The sequence below is a fragment of the Euleptes europaea genome, chromosome 5 (assembly GCF_029931775.1).
Source record: "Euleptes europaea isolate rEulEur1 chromosome 5, rEulEur1.hap1, whole genome shotgun sequence".
Classification (NCBI taxonomy): domain Eukaryota; kingdom Metazoa; phylum Chordata; class Lepidosauria; order Squamata; family Sphaerodactylidae; genus Euleptes; species Euleptes europaea.
This window is the reverse complement of record NC_079316.1, coordinates 54,618,927-54,636,522: the sequence shown is the minus strand read 5'-3', so window position 1 is coordinate 54,636,522 and position 17,596 is coordinate 54,618,927. Positions and strand designations below refer to the sequence as shown.

Genomic DNA, 17,596 nt, shown 5'->3' with positions numbered 1-17,596 from the left:
TAAAAAATACTGCTTGTACTTTGTTTGGCCAGTGCCTTCCTCTGCACAGCAACCCTGGCCTTCCTTGGGGGTCTCCCATCCAAACACTAACCCAGGCTGACCCAGCTTAGCTTCTGAGATCTGCCGAGATCAGGCTAGCCTGGGCCATCCAGGTCAGGGTCTCCCTCTATATATACATATAATCTTTAAATGCCAATAAAGGTTCTGTATTCTACATAAGAGAGAGAGCAGACCCGGGCTCCCCGCAGAAACCTAAAAGAGACCCATGCGTATTAATAGGGGGGAGTGGTCACCAGTGAAAAGGAAGCCAGCCTCCAGTCCAGCTGTGCGTACAACTGGAAACTAGACAAGCGGAAGTGGAAACGGCTTCCATTATCGTGAAGGAACTGACTGTCGAGGGGCGAAATCCTTCCTTAAGCAGGCAACAGGAAGACACCCTAAGCGGTTGACGAGCGGAGGAAAGAGGAGAACAATAAGCCACAGAGGAAGAGAAACGATTCAGAATAAAAGTCTATAATGCCCAGAGGATAATCGGGGGCGGGGGGGGGGAGCTAGGCGAGAGCCGCGGCGCGCACCCACCTACCGACCCTTTCTTACCTGTAGCCCCCGCCCGGCTTCAGCCTTGAATCAGCTGGCGCAGGCGCGCTGCGCTTTCGACGGTCTCATCCGCCCACAAAGCGTCAGGTGACGCCCATTTCTGGCACCGAACGCCTACGTCTTTGGACGCCATCTTGGATGTGGGCACTGAGGGAAATTATAGCAACTGGCCAATCATTGTGCCGCTTTCTATGGGAAAGGGAGGGGGAGTTGGAGTAGCTGCTGGAAGCTTCCCAGTTCGGCTGACGACAGGCTAGTTGGTTGGGTTTGCGTCCTTGCGCTTTGTTTCATTCTCAGCCTTCAGTAATACATTGTATCGCCCTTGAAAATATGTTAATCCGAAACGTTTCCTTCAAAGAATACATCTTACCAACGTTTCAAAAATAAACATCATGGAATACAAACAAGATCCCACAACTTCAAACAGGGTTAGACAAGTCCCTAGAATATATTACTATGGCACAATTTACAGAATACATGAAAGGTAATACACGAGAACCGAATCATGAGAGAGGGAAATCTTTTTATGAATGTATTAAAAGCACCAGACAAAAGAGCTAGTCAGATCAAATTGCTATTAAGTTAAGAAAATATGGAAGACGGTATTATAAAGAGGGGTAGAGATTGTTAGATACCAACAAAACGACATGTAAATAATATTATTTTCCCTTTCCCTATTTTTCCCCTCTGTATATCTACTTATTAATGAAAAAATAAAAAATATGTAATAAAAAAAATAAATATATTGGAGGCTGTCATGCATATTGGGAGTACAGTGGAATTGTGTCTGTGCATTTAATACAAAATAATCATTTAGGTTCAGGAATCTATTAAATTGGGCTAGGTTCAGTTGTAGCAGGGGCCCCCCATAAAGCAGGACAATTTTACTGACATGTAGCTTCAAACACAAGTCCTAGCTAACTCTGAAACTTTAAAAACTCCTAAAATCACAATACATTCACCAGATCCTGGATCAGTATTTCGATCCTCTGTATATTTCAGTTTGTTTATTGATTGGGCTTTGTTGGGGCTGCTGAATGTTGCCAGTTATTGTTCACAAATAAATGTTGCTATGGAATCTAAGCTGCAGTCCTGAATCTCAGTTCCATTCTGATGAGATCCCATTTCTTAATGTTACAAGGCTATGTCTCAACACCAGAATAATCTAAAAAGAATGTGAGACATAAAGGAAATAACAGCGGTCAGACAATTCTTTAACATGCTTGTTAACACTTCTTGAGAACTCAGCATCATAGGTGAGTCATAGAAAGCCAGTTGTTAAGTTCCCCTTCATATACTCTTCCCACATTCCTGCAAACATGCTAGGGCCTAAGTGTGAGTTTCCCTTACAAGAAAAGAGCTTTGTTTACTGTCATCTGTGCTAATACTCCAGGTGTATTACATTACATAAAAAGACTGAAATACAACATAGAAGAATTCCAACAAATTTAAAAGTAGTCATAGAAGGGTCACAGCCTAGTGAAATCCTAGAATTCTGTCTTTATATTTTACTTGCATATTAATCAGTGCCTTCTTTTCCTAATCAGGGATTTCTCAATTATCTCAGGTGTTTAACATAATGATTGATACAATTAGTTAATGGAAGCCACTTAGCTGCCAAATATATAAATCTGCAGTCAGCAGAAGAAAGAAGTGGATGTAAGTTACAGTTATTCAAGTGTGAAGCAGAAGTGGAAAGTGGGGTTTTGTTTGTTTGTTTGTTGGGATAGAAAAATTGGGTTATAAAAGGTAATTAGTTTTTTTAAAATAGTAATGGTGTTGATCAAGTTGTTGTACAGTTCTTTTAGTCAAAACTTATATATAAATAATCAATTACTTTAGGTATTAGTAAATGTATATTGTACTATTATTTCTGACTTCCTGTGGTGCCCTTTGCAGATATACATGATGAGTTCCTTATGAACAGAAAGGTGTTGCTAAAAGAGGTTTGCTCACTCTTGTCTTGCAAGAATGATGCTAAGTTTAATTTTGTAATATAGCTGGTGAGCTGTGACCAATGGATAGTACTAATTCTGAAGATATTTGTTTTGTTAGGCTGTTGTACATTTAACAGCTCTGCCAGAACAAAAACATTCATCATGTGTGACTTTCCTTGTTATGCAGTTAGTAGAGTGGATCTGTCAATCATGTGACTATTAAAGATACTAAACTTTAACCAGGGGGTAAAATTGGCACCTGTAAACATATTAAGGGTGTTAATTACAGTCTTTAAAGCACTTTATGGTCTAGGACTTGCATATATGAATGCAGGAGTTAATTTTGACAAATTATTTGCTCCTCCCAGGAACTGTGACATAACTAATCTTTTCCATATTGCTACACTGTTAACAGAAATCTTTAGGAGGTGTTGTAAGGCTTTATTTTCTTTTTCTTTTTTTTTTGCTAGTGCTTTTAATGGGATTTGGGCTTTAGGATTGTTCTTTGGAGAAGCAAGATGCAGCTTTTTGTTGTAGTCTTTATTCTGTTTTAGAATTGTATGCTAAGTTGAGCTACAAGGGAAAAATGGGGATAGCTGCTGTAATAAATAGCACTGAATCATGTTAACTAAATGTTTTAAATGAGCTGTTTCTTCTTAGTAATAATTCTAAAATGCAAGGGATTTCTTTTTCTGAGAGGCAAGTTGCATATTTCTTTAATTAATCTGTACCCCATGTTTTTTCCTAGTGGGGACCCAAACTAGCTTTACATTGCTATTCTTGCCTCCATTTTATCCTCACAACAACCCTGTGAGGTTGGTTAGGCTGAGAGAATGTGACTGGCTTGAGTTGACCACTGTTAGGGTTGTCAGGTCCCTCTTTGCCACTGGCGGGATATTTTTTTGGATGGAACCTGAGGAGGGTGGGGTTTGAGGAGGGCTGGGTTTGGGGAGGGACTTCAATGCCATAGAGTCCAATTGCCAAAGCAGCCATTTTCTTCAGGTGAAGAAGATCTCTATCGGCTGGAGATCAGTTGTAATAGCATGAGATCTCCAGCTATTACCTGGAGGTTGGCAACCCTACTTCATGCCCTAACTACTGTGGATTATCCCATTGTATATGACAAAAGGAATGGTAATGTGTCTCTACAATATAGATATCTCCTTTGTGAGCCTTAAGAAGAACAGTTGGTTTTTATATGCTGACTTTCTCTACCACTTAAGGAAGAATCAAACCAGCTTACAATCACCTTCCCCTTCCCACAACAGACACCCTGTGAGGTAAGTGAGGCTGAAAGTCATGAGCGAACTGTGACTTGCCCAAGGTCACCCAGCTGGCTTCATGTGGAGGAGTGGGGAAACCAACCCAGTTCACCAGATTAGCGACCGCCACTCATGTGGAGGAGTGGGGATTCAAACCTGGTTCTCCAGATTAGAGTCCAGTCCACTGCTCCAAACCACTGCTCTTAACCACTACACTATGCTGGCTCTTATAGATGGCTCTGGGCAGCTGCCCAAGAGGTGATCCCCCTATCGGCTGCAGGGAGGAGGTAGGTATGTGTCCCCATGAAAAGAGAGTGCAGTTCAGATTCTAAAAGTTGCAGCGATAGTGCTATGCTTTGGCTGAAACGCCCTGAGGATGCAGGACTGCTGGGGATTACCTAAGGGTTAGAGGACATGCTGCCCTGGAGGAGCGCATCTTTGTTCTAGTTTTATATTTGTAAATAAAGTGTACAAAAATACCATGTGTATCTCCTCCAAAGGAAACCAATTCAGGTAAATCCTACTGCTGGAACTTCTCAGTGGTCAGGGAAGTGGAATGTGTATAGCTTAGCGTCGCAGTGGGGGGGGGATGAGTATAGCTGGAAGTTAAGCTCTTCTGAGAAAAAGGCATGGTCTGTTTGGGGAGGCGAAAATGTTGCTGTGTACATAGGTATTTATCAGCCAGAGCTTTGGCCACAAGACTCTCGTTTTTGTTAAGATTGGATTCCATCTTTTGTTTCCTTTGGCTTTGAATAAGGCTTCTTGCGCGCTGCTCATGCTGTGGCTTGTTTGGTCAGTTATTCCTCTGACAAGCCATGGTTTGAAAATTGTTTCTGGAAACCATTCAACTGTGTAATCCAACCACTTAGCTCACTTAGGTGCCATACAGTGCTTTTGTCTGTGTGCTGTTCATCTCGGGTTATCTTTTAACCCGCTTTCTGTCACTCCAACTTCAAAACAACAGTCCTGAGGCTCAGCTTGCAGACAAGTGTTTTCTCAGCTTTTGGGAATAACTACAGAGTTGATGCATTTGTTTGCAATGCATGATCATATCAAGCAACTGAAAAGTTATCTTGGTGAGAACTCTGTGGTGACTCTACTGAAATCCAGAAGAAAACACTTTATCAACCCAAGCTTGATTATTGGGTAACGTTTGTATGGATGCTTTTTTAAATGCTTGCGTGGCAGATCAATTTTTTTATTCATGTAGGTGGAAGCTGAGACTGGTGCCATCAGCTATCATGACCAGGCAGTGGCAGCAGGAGAAGGTGATAATGGGCTTGCAAGCTTGACAGACCTTGCTAGTTACCTGCTGTGTGAAAGGTAACATAGCCAGCTGCCTGTTTCAGTAAAGCCACACACAATACCTCTGGCTATGAAAGATGGGATAGTGGACTACCTCTTACTTGGCCGTGGATCCTCTGCTGAATGTGTCTTTGGCCATATTATCATGGCTACTAGGTAGAGTTGTCAGCTCTGAGTTGGGAAATTCCTGGAGATTTTAGGGGTGGAGCCTGGGGAGGGCGGGATTTGGGGAGGTACAGGACCTTAGCAGGATATAATACCATAGGGTCCACTTTCCAAAGCAGTCAGTTTTTCCAGTGGAACTGATCTGTTGCTTGGAAACCGTTTGTAATGCTAGGAGATCTCCAGCCACCACCTGGATACTGGCAACCCTAGTTAGGGTTGCCAACCTCCAGGTAGTGGCTAGAGATCTCCCACTATTACAACGGATCTTCAGGCGACAGATCAGTTCCCCTGAAGAAAATGGCATTTCCCAACCCGGAGCTGGCAACCCTAACCCTAGTGCATAATTCCTCTGGTAGGTAAATGGCCAGGTAATGCCTCAGGATGTTTGCTTGCTGATTCATCAGCTTGGGTTAGAAGACAGCTGTGGAGCAGTTCCCCACTTTGTTGTATGGCAGACCCATTGGAGCTTCATGAAGATGACACCCTTCCGGCTGAACAACAAAAACGGCAGTTTGCAGGTGTGAACTGAAAGGAGAGCTGAGGGCTGGCTGGAGGGCATCTCTAGATGCAGAAGTAGCTCCTGTTCTGTCAGCTCACAGTATGCTGTGTGCTGTGTGCTGTGACTTAATATGTGTAACTGCTACAGAGATGGTGTAGTTCCATTTGGATGAGAGTACTGGAGCCTTAAACCCTGCCCATTAAATGTTTCACTGCTTGGGAAAATGGAGAGTCATTAATAATGTTGCCTCTGAGAGCCAGCGTGGTATAGTGGTTAAGAGCGGTGGTTTGGAGCGGTGGACTCCGATCTGGAGAACCAGGTTTGATTCCCCATTCTTCCACATGAGCTGCAGAGGCTAATCTGGTAAACTGGATTTGTTTCCCCACTCCTACACATGAAGCCAGCTGGGTGACCTTAAGCAAGTTACAGCTCTGTTAGAGCTCTCTCAGCCCCACCTACCTCACAGGGTGTCTGTTGTGGGGAAGGGAAGGTGATTGTAAGCTGGTTTGAGTCTCCTTTAAGTAGTAGAGAAAGTTGGCATATAACAACCAACTCTTCTGATACTGCTGGATTCTTGGCTGATGTATATGTGGGTGAGGGCAAATTCATCACACACACCCTGCCCTTAGTAGGCATTCGTGCACCACCATCTTCCTGTGCTGTGCTCATTCCTCTTCGTCCCTCCCTTTCCCCCTATCCATTCTCTCCAACACACACAGGGTTGATGGCAAGGCTTCATGGCCATAATAAGCCTTTTTACCTTTTTACCTTTTATCCCTTAGAAGCTCCTTGATCAATTGATCTTGAGCAGCAAGGCCATAATAAGCAGGGCCAGTTCTAGATTTTGGTGGTTGGGTAAGTTACCATTGGGTGGCCTCCTTCTCAGTGGCTACCCAGCCCCATAGGTTTTCAGGAGCCAGATGAGTGGCCATCATGGATGCTCTACTACTACTTAGCCTCCCCTCAGTTAAGGAACAGCTGCCACTACTTCATAGAAAAAGGAAGGGTAAAATACTGGGGGAGCATCACAATGGCTGCAGTAGTAATTAGCAGCTGGAGAGGGGCCATGGCTCAGTGGTAGAGCATCTGCTTTGCATGCAGAAGGTCCCACGTTCTGTCCCTAGCATCTCCTGCTGCTTTTTCAACTGGTGGTTGATGATGTGAAAGACTTCTACCTGAGATCCTGGAGAACCACTGGCAGTGTGAGTAGACGTTACTGGCCATGATAGACCAATTGCCTGACCTGGTGTAAGGCAACTTCATGTACACCACCACTTCCAGAAGAAGTGACCCAGCTGGTAGGTGGTCAGGGGTACTCTGATGAAGGTGAAGAAACATGATTCCTCCTCTACCAGAGTGCTAAGGTAAGCAATGGTGCCAGCTATATGTTCACCACTGTTGGTTGTAGTGGCAAGTTGAGGATGGGCTTGGTTAGAGTAGGCCCCGAGCCCTCATAGCTATCCGGTCTTGACAACAACCCTGCCCATACGTGTAATTCAGTATAAGATGGCAATGATGCCTATGCTTCAAACCCTAGAAAGAAGGGTTCCAGAACAAACAGCATCACTTCTAGGCAAGGTTCGACTCTGGAACTTTTTATTTAAGCACTGGTGCACAGTACATGTAATCTTAACTTCTGCCTACATCCCCACCCTGCCCACATCTGTGTGCTTCCTGTAGATGTCCTCTTACTCTTCTGCCCTGACTGCACTGTTTCCCCTCAGAGGTGGACTTCTCACATGGTTACAGAGTAGGGTTGCCAACCTCCAGGTACTAGCTGGAGATTTCTTGCTATTTCAACTGATCTCCAGCCGATAGAGATCAGTTCACCTGGAGAAAATGGCCACTCTGCAATAGGACTCTATGGCATTGAAGTCCCTCCCCTCCTGAAACCCCACCCTCCTCAGACTCAGCCCCAAAAACCTCTCACCAGTGGCAAAGAGGGACCTGGCAACTCTATTACAGAGGCTGCTGGAGCAGAACTCTGGAAGGGCCAACAGCAGCTGCTAATGAAGTAGCATGCAAAGTGACGGTTGCACCTTCTGGATCTTTTGCAGCTCCATAAAGAATATTGTGATGCTCCTGTCGCTTCCCCAAATATTGCTTGTTGGTGGGATCACTTCAGGGATAAAAGAGTTTTTCGGAGGTGAGGCTAAGTGGAGGCCTGGCTCTGTGTTCCTGCAGCCCAAACCCGCCCCTCCCATCACTACTTTGAAGGGGGATGGGGTGGTCTTCTGAGTTTATCTCCTGGGGAAATGACAGACTGAGAAATGGAGCAAGTGGGATGCCTTTTGTTGGGGCAACTTACTTGACTTTGAACCTGTATGTTCCTGGCTGTTCAGAGCAAAAATTAAAGGAATGAATAGTGTTTCTCATAGGAAATGTGTGTGCTTTCAGGTTGTTTGTCTGAAAGAGATCACTAGAGGAAACCTTAATGGGGAAACAGCAGATCTAACTTTTCCTGCACATACCTCAGCAGGCTTGTGGCTGTTGCTCTTTGTTTAGAAACCACATTTCCTTGGAACACGGGAGGAGTCACTACACTAGAGCCACCCTCTTCTTTGGGAGGTTTTCTACATCAAGGATGCAAGCTGCTTTTTTGAGAAGCAAAGCAGCCAGAGCCCTTGAGACTCCTCCAGCTGGATTTTCACTCCCCCACCCCATCCTTTAAGAGGCTGTGCCTGGTTGCTAACCATTTCCTTGTCCTTTGCTTCTGTCAACAATGCTTGAAACCTGAGCTCAGGAAGAGAACTGTTCAGGCAGGTGATTGGGTTTCCTTGACTACTTTTTGTGTTGGGGTGGTGACTTTTTTATCAGTGGTTGCTGGCTTACCATCGCTGCAGGTGCCAAGTATGGTGGGGGAAGTAATATGAGGAATTGGGAAGGGGGGAAACTGGGTGTCAGACAACTGGAGGGGGAGGGCTAGGGTTGCCCGGTCCCTCTTCACTAGTGGCAGGAGGTTTTTGGGATGGAGCCTGAGGAGGGCAGGGCTTGGGGAGGGACTTCAATGCCATAGAGTCAAATTGTCAGAGTGGCCATTTTCTCCAGGTGAACTGATCTCAATCGGTTGGAGATATAGCAGGAGATCTCCATCTAGTACCTGGAGGTTGGCAACCCTATGGAGGGCATGGTCTGATAGTAGAGAAGTGTGCTCAGATATTAGCCCTCCCTGCTCCCAGCGGTGGCCAGGAAGGACCTGGCAACCCTACTGGGATCTTGGCTGTAGGTCTCAGTGTTGAATTTATCTGTCTTCCATCATGTAGTAGACTGGAATTTGTAATCTAAGTAACTGTAGAGTCAGAAGGTGTCTCTTACCATGTCCTTCCTCAGAAATACGGTGGTGGACTGACATGGGAAGGATACAGTTTTGTTAAGCTGTGCTATTCCTGCCCCCCCCCCCATGGGAATGTTGCACTCTCCTCTGCCTGACATAACTATTGCTAGCATGCTACCTGCTCCCTTCTGTTGGCCACCCTCGTTTCCACTTGGAGATGGAGTTGGTATTCACAGTCTCATACAATCAAGGACTGACTTTACCACAGTAAGATAGGATTGTAAAGTCAACGCGAGTTATCAGTAATATCCTGGGGATGCTTCAGCACATGCCTGGGTGATTTGCTGGGCCGTAGCCTATCTACTCTAGAGTATAGAATGTAGGTATCTATTTGCATTGAGTCAGAGCACTCCTTGTGCCCTGGCAAAGTAGATTAGTGTAAATAGATTGCTTTGTAGAAAATGTTCCTTTGAAAGTGGAAACCAGCATGCTTATCAGTGGTTGGGGAAGGCAAGGCTTGTCCCAGCGAGTTCCAGTGCCATTTGATTATGGCCTGTACTAGCGCATCTGAAGCACACGTGGTTGTGCGAGCTTTCTTTGTGAGAGGACTCTGAGCCATTTGTGGTTGGGCATGTGATAAGCTTCTGGTATGCATCTTAGCACAACAGTAAGGCTTGGCTGTTCAAGGTCTCTGAGTGTAGAGAGTGTGCTGGCTGGATATGAAACTCCAGGTCTGCCTTCGTAAGTATGCCTTAACTCTGTAGGACTTGTTGAGGAATGTACAAATGATAATTGGACTTCTTGACTAGGGGCTGGTTCACATATAACACCAAACCATGGTTTGGCAATGTGTGACTAACTCTTGGTCCTGTGGATACTTCCACCTTCCCCCCACTCAACTTAGTTCCTATTTAGAGCATACTGTAGCTTACTAGCTCAGAAGAAAAGTAGAAACAAGTAACCAAAGCACGTAAGCGGAGATAGAGCATGTGAGTCTGAGGTTCAGGCATGTGATATCAAGCTATGGTTTAGTGCTGTGTGTGAACAGATGCTAGTTAATGTGCATGGTGTATGTACATTGGGAACCTATGGCTTGTCAGGGCTTCCTTGCACATTTGGGTTTTTTTGACTTAAAGTATGTACCAACATCTGTGATGACAAAACACATGAATTATATGTTGCTATTTATTCTGAAGCACATTTTGTATGTGCTTAATGTGCACATTGTGTACAGGGTTAGCCTGGTGCAGAATTCTCATGTTAGCACCCATGCTGCACCAACACAAGCTGGATTGTGCAAATTAAGCAAATACACATACTTCTGGCATAATTCTGCTTGAATCCCCACTGTGGCATGGAAGTGACCTTGGGCCAGTTGCAGAGTCTCAGTTTAACCTACCTCACTGGATTGTTGTAAGCATAAAACAGAGGAGAAGAGAAGGATGTATGCTGCTTTGGGTCCCCATGGGGGAAGTCAAGGTGTAAATGAAGCAAATAAATAAACCCTAATCCAAAGCAGGACTACAGCTGAACATAAAGAAGACAAAAGTAATAACTACAGGAGAATTACACAACTTTAAGGTTGACAAGGGAGAAATTGAAATTGTTGAAGACTTTCTATTCCTTGGCTCCATCAACCGAAAGGGAGACTGCAGCCAAGAAATCAGAAGGAGATTGAGACTGGGAAGGGCAACCATGAAGGAGCTAGAAAAGATTCTGAAGTGTAAGGATGTGTCACTGGCCACCAAGATTAGGTTAATTCATGCCATCGAATTCCCTATTACTATGTATGGGTGTGAAAGCTGGACAATGAAGAAAGCTGACAGGAAGAAAGTAGACTCCTTTGAAATGTGGTGTTGGAGGAGAGTGTTACGGATTTCATGGACTGCCAAAAAAACAAATCAGTGGGTTATAGATCAAATCAAGTCTGAACTGACCCTAGAAGCTAAAATGGCTAAACTGAGGCTATCATATTTTGGTCACATTATGAGAAGGCAAGAGTCACTAGAAAAGACAGTCATGCTAGGAAAAGTTGAGGGCAGCAGGAAAAGAGGAAGACCCAACAAGAGATGGATTGACTCAATAAAGGAAACCACAGTCCTCAATTTGCGAGATCTGAGCAAGGCTGCCAAAGATAGGATATTGATTCATAGGGTCGCCATGAGTCGGAAGTGACTTGATGGTACTTAACACACACACAGTTACACAGCAATTCATTTACCAGGAACCAAAATTCATTTGCCGATAACCAGAATAAACTAGTGTGGGTTTGAGATAAATCTGCTTTTATGCCATAGTACTCCAGTTATCACACAGGGCTGATCTTTTGCTGAGCTGAAGTTTGTACTGAACTTGGAAATCAAAGTTGCTCTATACCTAGCAAACCAAACGTACCTTATAGAAGACTTTCTGGCACTGTAGAAACTTGCATACTGATGATTGGGTAGCTGCTGGCTCAGTAGTAGAGCATCTGCTTGGCATGCAGAAGGTCCCAGGTTCAATCCCCGGCATCTCCAGACAAGTAGGCAATGTTTAAGACCTCTGCCTGAGACCCTGGAGTGCCGCTGCCGGTCTGAGTAGACAATACTGACTTTGATGGACCAAGGGTCTGATTCAGTATAAGGCAGCTTCATGTGTTCATGTGTTGATACGTTTAGTCTCTGAAGTCCCCCCAGATAGAAGCAGCTTTTGTTCTACAAGAGCTGAAGTATCCTTTTTCTTATTACCTAATACTTTCCATTCTTGTCATGTGTTGTGTGCGTATTTTATTTTATTACAAAAATCTTCAAATGTTGGAAAAATGTAAATGTTGTCTCAGATAAACTTGGGAAAACGCTGTTCCATGCAGCTTGTTCCAAATTGCATTCAACTCACATTTGTATCAAATATACACTTGGAATTCTGTGCGTCCCAGAAATTCAGGCTCACCCAATTCTGATCATAACTGTGGTATGGTTGAAGAAGGAGCATCAGCCTTCTCCTTATGCTGTGTTTGCCTTTTGAAACTGCCTTGGGGAGCCATTGTGTGCTCCATTGCATGGCCCCCAGTCCCTGGGACAGTTTCAGAACTCAAAAATAGCAAGGGGAGAAGCTGGCTCTATCTACACAATGGTAACAATCATAACTGGGCCCACACATGTCTGGAAGGTATAGAGTTCCCATTAGGGCTTGCCAACCTCCAGGTGGCACCTGGAGATCTCCCAGTATTATAACTGGTTTTTAGACTACAAAGATCAGTTTCCCTGGAGAAAATGGCTGCTTTGGAGGGTGGACTATGGCCTTACATCCTGCTAAGTTTCCTCCCCTCCCCAAACCCCACCCTCCCTAGGCTCCACCCCCTATCTCCAGTATTTTCCAACCTGGAGCTGGCAACCCTACTAACGTGTACAGGGCTTGGCTCCTGGATGCAAAACTAGTCATCTCCTGTGAACAAATCCTACAACAATTACTTGGTTTTTGTTGCACATAAAGGAGTAATTCCTTGGTTTTAAGATTTAGTATGTTCTTCTATAAATAGGCTATTGCATATGTACCTTCAAGTCCAGAATTTCACTGTCTCCACAGCTTTGGAAAGCACCAGGTGAAGTACTACGTGGGATACGGCTAACTTGCCTGAGGAGAAGCTGTCTTATGTACCATATGCCACTATGGCTTTATACTATCCAAACATGATGCAGACCTCCCCTTATACCTACCTTCCCTTTGGACCAAATCGTGTGCTTGAAACACAACCCACCGGCATGTTATCCCATGTTCAGATGCAGAACTTCTACAGCAGGCCTCTCGGTGTAATCATGGACCGTAACAATGCTTACAGTGATAATTCTGCAAACCAAATGGAGTACCATCACATCTATGGTGCCAATCCTTACCTCCACCCTTACCCTTACTGGCACTTCCCACAGATGAGCCCTCTTTCTCTGTACAACCCCTATGCAAACTATCGTCCTTGTGCAGCTTACCAGAGACCTGGCTGGGATTTATGGCCTGAGGGATTCACCCTGAGAGGGGAGCTCCGTTGGGGTAGGCTTGAGAGAGTTACAGGACCCAGGAGAGACGTACCTGAATTTGTGAAAGATGACCTCCGAAGAGTGTATGGCACTTATCCAAGGACTGATGTTTCCATAACCTACCACAATGGGGAATTTGTTGTGAAAGGGGACCCTAGAATAGGAGAACAAGAATACAGGATAGAGAAGAGACTCATCAGAAAGGAAACCACCCCAACTGCTAGTGAAGCTGAAGACAGCAGCGAAGACCGGGGCAAGAAGAAAAAGAAATCCAAGAGATGACTTTAAAAAGGAATGCTGACTGAACTCCTGTGTTGAGATCCAAGTGCCAGTGATGGCAGCTCTCCAAACCGGGTCATAAGCACGGGACAGAAAATAGCGAGAGATTCCTATGTAACATTTTTAGCTTTCAAATAGTAGTGTTTGTTAAGCCTTGCATAAGTCACTAATATATGCACTTTCTCATATCCTCTAGGAAATGTTATTCTTCTAGCACCTGAGATTTTTCTTTTGGGTAACTTGGGGTTCACTGTTGTAAGGCCTTTCCCTTTGACCAACCAAAATGCATGGCTGAATGGCGCTGCTGGTCCTGTTGCTCTTCAGAGTACCGCTATGCAGCCAATCACTGTAAACAATCTTCAGCCCTTCTCTAGAGGTAACCTTCCCTCCATGAACACTATCTGCTTAACTACTAATTATGACTCACTAAGAAGTTCCTTGGAAAGTGAACTTGAGGTGATGGTACACAGAATCTGTTCTCACGCCTGGAGCTGCAGATAAGTTGAAACATGGGTCTGGGTAATTTTTTTTGGTGGGTGTCAAATGTCATAGTAAGCTGTTCTTGCTAGTTGTAGTGTCGTATGCCATTGGGGTTCTTTCCCAATCTGAGACCAGTTTTATGAGCGAGTAGGAGTTGTGCCTGGCCAATGGACTGCAGTCTAATATGTATGCAAATTAAATGTAGAATTTTAAATAAAGAAAACCAAGCACATAGTGCTGTTTGAATCCCTCTTACTGTGAAACTTTCCCATGAGGGCTGAAACTAACATGGCCCAAATACTGTGTGTGTATGGGGAGGAGGGAGAGATTTACTTGAATCCATCATTTTGTGTAAAAAGAGTTCAACTTTCATAATGTTGTAACTGGTGCTGTACAGAAGTAAGATCAATAAAACTCACTAGATAGCAGTAGTCAATTCCAATAATTTCAGTGCTGTTAATCAGTGCTAAAAACAAAGCTGTATCTGGAGAGAAAAATCCACAAGTCAGATGCCACATTTCTAAAAAACCCTTTCTCAGTAGCCACCTGCCTGGAGGTCAACATCTGGAGAGGGGTCTCTAATACTGATTTCCAAGCAGCTTTGGATGGAAAGAGACTGCACTTGAATACCCTGTCACTAGTCCAGATTTCTTCCTTACAGGTCCACACGAGCATGAGATTGTGGTGTGTCTCCAACTGCAAACTTCATGAAGCAGTTTTTTTCCTGCTCCCCCCTCCTGCTTCTGCCCACTGACCCCAAATTTTGTTTATTGGGGGGGGGGCAGGGAACCACAAACAGCATAAGGTCAGGGTCTGCATTAGGAGGGAGGTAATTGCTTTCCCCATGAATGCAAATGCTATTCCATTGGAGGAACTACGTGGTTGGATTTAGGCTGATGTTAGTTGGTACTAGAAAAATAAATACATGCTAAGGAAATCCAGGCTTACAACCAAGCTGCTGTATTCTGAGCCAGTTAATTTCCAAACGTTTTTCAGAGACAATTGCATATACAATACATTGCAGTAATCAACCTGCGTATTTGCAAGACATGGGTAACTTAATTGCTGTCACCAAGGTGTGGGTTTGGTAAAATTACTCTGCAGACCCTTATTTTTATCCTGGGGGATTTATCTAGCTGGCCTTAGTGTCAAGCTGCTAGACCTCAATGAGGAATTCTCTCCAACTTTAGCCCAACCATTCCCTTTAACAAGCGGTTTATTCTGTGCTGCCACCAGAGGCCACTGGGAGCATTGCTTGTAGTCAAACTCTGGCCTTTTATGCATAGGTTATTTCCCTCGCATTCACTCTCCAACTTCTTCAGGGCTTCGTTTTCATTATGCACGTTTTTCCTGACCTTGAGAACTCACTTGCACGTTTTTCCTTGACCTTGAGAACTCACGTTTCCCCCACGTTTTTAGGATGTTGCTTTGCCACGAGGTTATCGTCTGGGTTGAGCCCAATTCGACGGCTAGTCCTGTGAATCGTTGATTTGGGTTTGTCTCCCCACACCCATTCTCGCCGCTCCCTTCCTCATCCAACACCTTCTCTTGAACCCATTTTTGTTTTTTGCCAGTGCAGGAAGGAGAGAATGCTGGGATACCATGAGGCTGAATTTTTGGTCATTCCACAACGAGCAAAGCTGGCCTGATTTTTTGTTGTTGTTAGGGAATGCTGGATTATCAAGAGATTGCCTAAATCAGGGGTGGGGAACCTTTTTCCTGCCAAGGGCCATTTGCACATTTATGACATAATTCAGGGGCCATACCAGGTGTAGATCTCCCGGTGTGTGGGAGGGAGAGGCTAGGGTTGCCAGGTCTCCAGCCACCACTTGGAGGTTGGCAACCCCAGGGGAGGACACACAGAGAAGGCCTGCACAGCGCCCCGCTACCCACCCCCAGGCGGGAGGGCAGCCAGCGGTGGGCCCGAGCAAACGAGGCAAGGGAGGAAGGAAAACAGAGAAAGAGGAAAAGGGAGAAAGAAATGGAGAGAGGGGGGGAGAGAAAGAGAAAAAGAGGGAGAAAGAGAGGGAGAGAAAGGAGAGTGACAGAAAAAGAGGAAGAAAAGAGAGAAAAGCCTTCCCCCCCACATACACACAATCCCGCCCTCGCCGGGCCCGCGTGACCGGGCCCCAGCCTTCCCCGCCCACACACACACACACAGCGGTGCACAGAGCCCTGCGCGACCGGGCCCCAGTCTCCATACCCTCCCCCTCCAGAGTCCACAAAACCCCCCCAAAAAACTCGATCGGCTCCCGCATCCATGCTCTGCTGCCAGGAGCCGCCGGCCTCTTCCCCCCCCCCTTCCTGCTCAACAGCCAACAGGCAGTGAGAGGGGCTTACAATGTGCTGCGGTGTTCCTGCACGCCGCGGCTGTAGGGAGCAGCCTTGGGGGAAGTGTCCCTCCCCCTCCCCTTGTCGGCCAACAGTCAGCGAGAAGAGGTCCAAAGGGCGCCACAGCGCCCCTGCAAGCCGCGGCCCCAGGAACACCCTCGGGGAGGGCCACCCTGCGCCTTGCCTCTGCGGCAGGGCCACGGAGCTCCCGAGGGCCACAAATGTCCTTGGGGGCCGCATATGGCCCCCGGGCCTGAGGTTCCCATCCCTGGCTTAAATACTCACAACTTCACCTATGCAGCTGCTTATTTCTCCAGTTGCCATTGAAAAGGTGGTGGAGGAGAAGTGCTTATGCCCTTCACTGGAAAGATGCCTCTTCCAAGCTATTCTTACTTCCTTGTGCCCATTTCCCCACCCCTCCCCACCCCTTTTATTCAGGTCCCCTGGCAACTCCTTAGAAGGTAAACTGTTTAAAGCCCACCCCCAATGCAACAAGTGTGGAAAGCAAAGGACAGAAGCTCTCCTCCTCTTCCCTTTCAATGGAGACTGCAGAAATAAGCAGCCACGTGGCCACTTTTTTTTCAACAGCATTGCGATCACCATTCTCCAGCTGCCGCCCCCACCTTGTTTTTGTGTGCGAGTGCAATTTTAGTGATAAAACGATGAAATGTAATTGCATCCTAAAGAGAAGAGCCGCCAAGGGAAAGACCCAGCGCTCCTGGGCAAATTCAATTTCCTGAGTTGCCCAAATCTTTTCCGAGTATGTGTTACCTTGGGGGGTAGCATAGCCATATTGGAGGAGATAAGTGTATGCAAGCTCTGTGACAGAAGAGCCTTGTATTAGACTTTAGCCTTCCAACTTTCCACTGTATGACACTGGTTTTCCTACCTTTTTTGTAAGCGGTCAAACTCCTCCTCCCACTAAGGGGTGCCACAAAGGCACAGGAGCCAACGAGTGGCATAAGAGCAACACATTACTCCCTACAAGATGGATGTCCCTCCATCCATTTTTGGAGGAAGATTTGGGATCCATCTTGTGTGTCAAGCCTTGGCAGGAAGGTGGTTGACTGCTGAACTTTCCCCCTGGTGTGCCTGGCTGGACAATGGGGATAGCTAATTCCCATTGGGTCACCCTAAGGTGATTCAAACAGCTTTCCAAGCAGAACATTACTTACCCTATCTGCACCCGTTCCAGCAGTCAATCAGTATTCAAGAGAATAGTCCAGGCATTCTCTTGGGTCCTAATGATTCATCATGCCTTTCCTTTTTGTTCAAACCCCAGAAAAGCAATCAATTCTTTGTCTCTGGCTTTCCTGCCAGCTTACCTCATACTGTCTCATGACCCATTTTAGGGTATAAATATTGGTCCTTTGGCCATTCATAGTGTATATGTGTATGTTCTGGATCCATGCATGTACCCCTACTTGCATGTGGGCTCTTCCTCTGCTCCTGGAAAT

General features: G+C 45.5%; 1 protein-coding gene across 1 annotated transcript; it reads left to right on the top strand.

Moving 5' to 3' along the window:
* The first annotated feature begins 12,599 nt into the window (after positions 1-12,599).
* Positions 12,600-13,356, top strand: C5H10orf95 (chromosome 5 C10orf95 homolog). The gene has a single exon (XM_056850200.1). It carries the CDS (start codon positions 12,687-12,689, stop codon positions 13,329-13,331), a length of 645 nt encoding a protein of 214 aa, XP_056706178.1. The 5' UTR covers positions 12,600-12,686; the 3' UTR covers positions 13,332-13,356.
* Positions 13,357-17,596: the final 4,240 nt, after the last annotated feature.

What these genes read in the sequence shown, in the direction of transcription:
- C5H10orf95 (XM_056850200.1), top strand. Translation starts at nt 12,687, where the DNA reads ATGGCTTTATACTATCCAAACATGATGCAGACCTCCCCTTATACCTAC.